This window comes from Halichoeres trimaculatus, unplaced genomic scaffold (genome assembly GCF_033239565.1).
Source record: "Halichoeres trimaculatus isolate MK-OKI-2021-1 unplaced genomic scaffold, fHalTri1.1 fHalTri1_scaffold_4, whole genome shotgun sequence".
Classification (NCBI taxonomy): Eukaryota; Metazoa; Chordata; class Actinopteri; order Labriformes; family Labridae; genus Halichoeres; species Halichoeres trimaculatus.
In genome coordinates, this window is record NW_027437182.1 from 27,130,338 (window position 1) to 27,137,897 (window position 7,560).

The 7,560-nt window shown below is 38.0% G+C and overlaps 1 protein-coding gene across 1 annotated transcript; it reads left to right on the forward strand.

Annotated features, from left to right (window-relative positions):
* The first annotated feature begins 741 nt into the window (after window positions 1-741).
* Window positions 742-7,239, forward strand: lpxn (leupaxin). Its single transcript, XM_074668685.1, has 9 exons — window positions 742-787; window positions 1,616-1,701; window positions 1,913-1,980; window positions 2,422-2,518; window positions 2,819-3,085; window positions 3,221-3,394; window positions 3,799-3,880; window positions 3,974-4,122; window positions 6,947-7,239. Exons 1-9 carry the CDS (start codon window positions 775-777, stop codon window positions 7,211-7,213), a joined length of 1,203 nt encoding a protein of 400 aa, XP_074524786.1. The 5' UTR covers window positions 742-774; the 3' UTR covers window positions 7,214-7,239.
* The last annotated feature ends 321 nt before the right edge of the window (window positions 7,240-7,560 follow it).

A 7,560-nucleotide genomic window follows, 5' to 3' on the forward strand; every position in this document is an offset into this window, starting at 1 on the left:
TACATGTTACACTGGATATTATATGGCACATTAACATGAAATTAATTTATTATTAGCTTTTAGCTAATTTTATGTCCACAGGACGTCCTCTTCTTTAAACTATCTACTAGTAACACTTGAAAATGTATTTCCTCACGGCAAATGTATTGAAATGCTGAACTTGAATGACAGAAAGCTGTGAAACAAATCTAAGAATAAAGAAATGAGAAAAAGAATGTTCAAAGTAGTGAGACACAGCTGATGGTTTGGAGCACGTGAAAAGAAATTGCAGAAAGCTGCTAAAATTGTTGCCTTCCCTCTTCCTGAAATGAAGAAGGTACAATAGTAGGTAGGTAGGTAGAATAGTTGAACTTGTAAAGAGCGTAATATTACAAGGTGCAAAATCAGCAGAAGAAGTCTTTAAGATGTTAGCAGAGCTAAATCATTAAGAAAACAAAGTGGGAAGGATGTAAAATGTGAAACGACTGACAGTGACAAATATGGCTTCTTTCCAGGAGATGGCCATCTTTTCAGCCAGAGTCTCAACATATTCTAACGCACAGGTTTATACTGGAACATATGTTCCTATGATCATTAAGGATGCAAGCTCATTTTTAGGACCAACCAAAAAAGTAAGCTGTTGTCTCTGTTTTTTTTTTTCTTTTTTCTTTCCTGTGTCAGAGGAAGTGACGGTTTTGATGTTAAGAGAAAGTGGGCCGTCACGTCAGTAACACCTCAGCTGTTCAAAAGCCATACAGTGTTCACTGTGTGAAAAGCAGTGACTGCAGGGACAACATGGAGGAACTAGGTAAGACATCTGTACCCCTTTACACTGCTGATTATAATCCAACTTTAATATGTGGAATGGTTATTTTGATGTTAAACCATTAACTGTGAGGTGTTTAAATAATGGAGTTAACTCATAGATTACACAATAGAATGACTGCTTCAAATTATGCATTCTGTGAAGGGCGCGTGTACACTATTTTCAGCTCTTTTATGTGTATTTAAGCATTTGATCTTTCAGTTCTTAACATATATTTGTGTAATCTGGATTGTGAATTGTGAATCTAGATTATGCTCTTCTTTCGTGATGCAGTGACTCAACCATAAATGTACAACTTAAACATCTTAAAATATGATTTGTATTTACTTTGTTCCTACGAATAGGATGTGCACACAAAGCTAACTTGTGAAGACTTGCAAAAGCACTTGAGGTCTAAACTTATATTTTTCCTGTTACAAATAAGTTTAGTTTTAGCCGTTACATCCAGGAATGCCCTGTAAAGACAGAGTTGAATTTTTGTGATATTAGTAACCAATTTCTTGCAACATTATGAAAAAGTTTCACTTCTGCAGGGTACTGAAAACCACTTCCTGAGGAAGCTGAATCATATGAAGCAACCTAAAACGCATCCTCCAGCAGCTCTATCTGTACATTGATCTGAGCTCCAAACACTAAGCAGGAACTCTTGGTTTTTTTTTTCACAAAACACCCTCTGGTTTTACTGTAAATACACAGAGTGTGAAGTTGGCTGTCTTGGTGGTTGTGTAGTGTTTATTTATGCGAGTCTACACATGTATTAAAGTGAATAAATGTGTGGTTAGAAGATTTATGGCCTGTTTCCTGGTACAGATTTGCTGTTGGAGGAGCTGGCCTTGAATTCAGAACACTCACAGGTTGTTGATGAGAACAGAAGCAATAACCCAACTGCTGGAGAGGTAAAGATGAGGGCAAAAATGTTACTCTTACATGTGCCCTGTTAACATTTTTACTTTCAGCTATTTTTTACTCTTATCGTAGGAACTCGTGCAGCAGACATTGAAATTAGAAACATAAATAATTGGTCTCAAATAAAGGATAATGTATCATCTTGGTGCTTTAATCATATACTTGGGAACCTGGAGGTTTATTTCTGTTTCATATCTACAGGTGTCAGGTGCAGTTCTTGCTGGACTGAACAAGAATGGAAAAGGCCCAGTCTGCTCAAATGTCTACAGGTGGTTTACAAGTTTAGACTCTTGTTGACCCTTCATTCAAAATATCAATCTGAAAACATGCTAACCTCACGTACCAGGAAACCTCATGCCATTTTGAGCTGTGTCTTTTATTGTTGCTTCTACATTTAAACACCTTAATTCTCATATAAAGCTTATTAAATTGTACTGCACATAAGGGTATAAATATCCCTTTTTCAATTTTTGTATAGTTTGTATGTTGTTGTTACTGGTATTGTCTGGCCTCCCTGGAATTATTACTCATACTTCACATGACTGTAAATCATCAGTTGAATACTATGTGAAAGGTCAAAACACAGACATCTGTAGTAAGACCACGGTTGAGTCAGTGTTCTTGCGGTATTACTGAAAACTCAAGAAAATAATAAAAAATAATACAAAAAAACACTGTCTAATGCAATGTACCCCAATCTGGGATTTCAGTGATCTGCCTGCTCCTGTGGCAGCTTCCCCTACCCCAGACTCGCCCACTCAGGAGCTGGACTCCATCCTCCAGGAGCTGATGAGTCTGGGAGAAGGGGTCAGTAAAATGTCTGTAGTATCTAATATCTAGTATCTATTCTGTTTATTATATTTATATATGGAGTATTCAAAAAATAATAAAAGGGGGGGTAAAAACAGTGGATGAGTGCAAAGGAAGAGTGTCTTTACACAGTCTTAACAACAGGGGGCAGCATTGCATTAATATCAGCACAACATAGCCTCAAGTAATGAAATTTATAGTCAGAGGCTGGAGCAGTGTCCAGCTCTGTCCTTAAAGAACCTCAAAAACACCATAAATATTATTAGAAATGTACACTTACATGTACTCTCATTTTAGGATCCAGAATCTTCCTTGGTCCCTCCCCCTCTTACACAAAAGCAGTCTGTGAAAAAGAAAACAGAAGCAGTAGAGCAACAAGAGAACCATGGGAGCAGCAGCAGCCGCAGCACAGCAGGTTCAGAGGCAAAGGCCTCCACCACGAGTAAGAAAACAGACTCAATAGATGACCTACTTGGAGGACTAAGCTCTGATCTGGAGAAGATTGGTGTACGCACAGTAGCAAAGGGCCACTGTGTGTCCTGCAACAAAAGCATAGTGGGAAAGGTACAGTGAATCACATCCACAAATGAAGAAGTTGTAAAATCTCGACCAGCTTTATGGATCTGAGACCACAGAACCAAAAGAGGCTCATGCACAATAAAAAATGTCTTTCTCCTCTTCTTGCATCTTGTTTTCAAGATGATCACTGCGCTGGGGCAGGTGTGGCACCCTGAGCATTTTGTGTGTGTGGTGTGTAAGATGGAGCTGAGCACCACAGGTTTCTTTGAGAGAGAGGGACAACCATACTGCGATAAAGATTACCACCAGCTCTTCTCTCCACGGTGTGCTTACTGCAAGGGACCCATTGTGCAGGTGAGAAAATCTTTTCTGTTTACTGTATTTAAGATACGTTCTGTCATGGCTTTCATAATGCCATGCTTGTCTTCCCTTTCAGTCAAACTATAATTTGTTGTTAGATAAATGAGCTCACAATAATCCTATGAGGTCTGGATAATGACATACAGAAGTATACAGATCATTTTTCTTGACTGAATCGACATGACACATCATAAGTAAGGCACAAAACCATTTTGGGGTTCTGCAGACTTGTGTGGAGGACCAAAGTCATTTATCAGAATTATTCATTATGTTTCACTTCATGTAATCCCTCCTTCATTTCCCCCTTCCTGACATCTGAATATGTACATAATATGAGACAGATTTCTGTAATTGTTTTATTACCACAGAGTTAGATTTCCGGTTTGGCTTTTTAACAGAACATCCTGACAGCTCTGGATCAGACCTGGCACCCAGAGCACTTCTTCTGCACACACTGTGGAGGCCTGTTTGGATCTGAGGGTAAAAAGCATATGCATGCATTTCTGTACGCTTGTATTTCAGCTAAAGTAATAAATGTTTATTTTTCCTGTATGTGTCTTTTACCTGTCACAGGTTTCCTAGAGAAGGATGGGAAACCATACTGTTCCAGAGACTTTTACCACCTCTTTGCACCAAAGTGCTCCGGCTGTGGGGAGTCAGTGAGGGAGAACTACCTGACTGCAGCCAATGGCACCTGGCATCCAGAGTGCTTTGTGTGTGCGGTGAGTCTTCTACCTCAGACCACACACATGGCTCTGGCTCACGCAGAAGCCTAGGAATAAATGAGAAAGATACCCACACATTTGCTTTATTTGCAACATTTGGACCACGAGGCTGATGAAAACCTTATGTCTGATGAATACGTTGTGGTTGATGTGATGCAAATAAATCAAGGAAACCATATTCCTCAGAGTGGGTATCTTTTACATTCTCTTCCAAACTACTTGAGTATGAAGCATCTGGCTGAAAACGGTTCAGTGTGCAGAATTATGCTTTCTCTTGACTCAGCCGTGTGCAGTGGGTTTAAGGGTGTCATAAAGTACAGATACTTTAAGAGAGTACAGACTTCAACTTTTCAAATTTTAAGCTCCTGTGAGGCATTTTCAGTCCCTGTTGCCCAAAGTCAAAGTCAAGAGAAAGTAAGTTATTATTTTGTAACACATAAGTCAAAATCATGATGTAAGAAGAAGAAAATATGTCATGATTGTGAGGTGATGAGCCTTGATTATAAATTAAACATCATATCAATGAGGTATCAAATTAAAGCTATGAGTTGAAAAGTAAAGTTTGAGGATAAAGTCAAAATTGAAAGAGAATTGGGTTGACACTGTGAGATGTAATATCAAAATAATGAGAAAAATTATCTAAAAAAAAAAAAAGATTGAGATAATTAGTCGTAAATATGCTAACAAAGTCAAGATTTGACAATGTTGTCAGTTCCTGGTTTTATCCAGTCCTTTATTCACAAGTTGTGTTTTTCACCTTAAGCAAAGATTGTTGCTTGGTGTGCTCATGTTATTTTTAATTAACTTTCTGTTGACATAAAACACCTTTTCTTATATTATTGTTTCTTGAAGTTCTAAATGTTAATGTTTTCTATGCCTTTTTAAAACAGTTCATCTCAAACTCTGTGATGCAGTGAGGGCCTGTGTCCACTACCAGTGTTTTTGCTGTGGCAGTGACTCTCTATTCACCACATTCATTAAGTTTAGCTGGCGTCCTAAGATTCAGTTGTTGTTTTTTAAGGTCCCTCTGGAAAAATTAACTATTTGAAGAACACTGTTCTCATCAATATCATCTCGGCAACACCAACCAATCAAAGAGGGGCGGGACCTTTGATCTGTACAGACAGGAAAAGTCACAATATTCGTTTTGTTAAAGGTACTCGTCTTAAGGACAACTTTCACAAAATAGCTGGTAAGAAGCGCTTCAAAATTGAGATCATCTATGCTGCAAGCACAAAATCGATGTTAGTGGACACAGGCCCTAAATCTGCTCTCAGCACAACTTTACATTAATAACAGACTCAGTTTAAACCAAAGACTATCAGGGAAAATTAACTCGTTTTCATTTTAGTCACTGATCTGGGTGAGTTTGTAGGGACTTTAAACTTCATGTTTATGGAGTTTGTATTTTTGACATGATGTTCTGAAACTGAATATCTTGTTAAATACAGCTGTTAAGTTAATATCTTATGATATAAAGATGCATATACAGTAAACCTGCCCAGAGTGATTCAGACCAGTATAGCTCCAATAGAAAAGATCCAGTTACAGATGAGCTGGTCCATGTTGCTCAATAGAGTTTTTGTTTAATCAAACTAATCAATACAACCATCTATTTCTCTGTGCCTGCCTGTTCATTTACAACTCAACCCTTTGTCATTTGTGGAAAATAAATTTCCATATTTCCATATTCTCGTTTGACTGCGTGTGGGAACATCATTCATCATTAACGAAGTAGCCATAAAACCCAAAATAATTAGTTGAAATTAAGAGTTAGTAAGCCATGGTTTAAAGGTAAAAGCATAAAAGTCATTAATGTCATAACTTTGCTGAAATTTGACTTTTTTTCTTGACTTAAAAAAAAAAAAATTCTAAAGATTTAAATCCTCATAATTTTCAAATCTCACAATAGTGACTCTTCATCTCATAACAATGACAACACCAGGGATTTTACTTTCAGTAGGCAAAGTCTCATTTTGATATTTTTTATCTGTGTCATCATGAACAAAACAAGCGACTTATCATGAAAACAGGATCTGCACATTGTTTTATATGGAGCAGTCATTACTGGCCAGGTCAGAATGTTACCTGGCCTTCATGAACATAAACCTATGTCCAGGGTGCAGCAGGTCCCACACTCCATTGAAAGGATGAAGTGGACACTCAGAACTATCAAGAGCTCTTTGTAATTATCCCAGGGCTGCTGAATACATGAGGTGGTTCATAAAATTTGGCACCTTTGATTTCATTTCCATACCATAAAATCTTATCAATCCCCCAAAGTCCTGCTTTTAGTTGGATTAATGTTTAAAAACAGACATCAACAACACAGAAAACCCATCTTTCTCACTGCAGACATGTGGCATGGGAAACACAGGTGTTTCTCATGCTGTGAATGGACTGTACCATTTTGAACCCTGGTGTTGTGCCTGCTGGCGCACTACTATGGCTTACTGACACATACACTGGAACATGGCCATTGCTAATAGTGCTTTAACTGCCATGACACAAAACGTCCAAGAGAAATAACTGCTGTCACTACAGAAACATGTGCAGCATCCTTTTTGTACAGACTTACCAATGTTCATAAGAGGCAGACAACCTGACAAGCTGGATGATTCAAAGTTCCTTTTTGCAGATTTATTTCCACATTTTCTTGATCTTACCCATAAAAAAAAATCAGTTTTAAATGTTTTCTGAAGCAGTATTAAAGCTGTGGTATTTTTTTGTGTAAATTACCATCTCTCCTTTTTTAATTTCCTCTCTTTCCTCCCTCATCTTTTCCATCTTACCTACCACTCTCTTTTCTCTCTGCTCTCAGGACTGCCTGAAGCCCTTCACCGACGGCTGCTTCATGGAGCTGGAAGGCCGACCCCTCTGCTCGCTGCACTTCCACTCTCGGCAGGGCACTCTGTGCGGAGGCTGTAGCGAGCCAATCACAGGCCGCTGCATCTCGGCTCTTAATAGAAAATTTCACCCTGAGCATTTTGTGTGTGCCTTCTGTCTGCGAAAGCTGAGCCAGGGCATCTTCAAGGAGCAGAAAGGGAAGCCATACTGCTCAGCCTGCTTTGATAAACTGTTTGTGTGAGACAAACTGTACACAATATACACATACCAAATCAGGTTGTATTTCTCTTATATCATGAATGTTAAATTAAAAATACACATTTCTCCAATTCCTGCATTGCAATAAATAATATTTTCAACTATATCTGCTAAGAGTTGAGTAATGATTGTTTCAATTTTTTAGTATTACATAGTTGGAAGACTTTTTAAGTGGTCTGGGGAAATTATATGGATTACAAATGAAGAGTGGAGTGTTAAATGAAATGTGACATAAATTACAAAGAAAAAAGCCAACTTTGTAAAATAATTAATGACATGGTTGTAAAAAACAAAGAAAACACACGTTTCCCAGTTGAAAAACTTCACAGG

Excerpts from the sequence above, each read along its gene's own strand:
- lpxn (XM_074668685.1), top strand. Across the intron at positions 1,981-2,421 it reads GTCTGCTCAAATGTCTACAG|TGATCTGCCTGCTCCTGTGG; the intron begins GTGGTTTACAAG and ends CTGGGATTTCAG. Across the intron at positions 2,519-2,818 it reads TGATGAGTCTGGGAGAAGGG|GATCCAGAATCTTCCTTGGT; the intron begins GTCAGTAAAATG and ends CTCTCATTTTAG.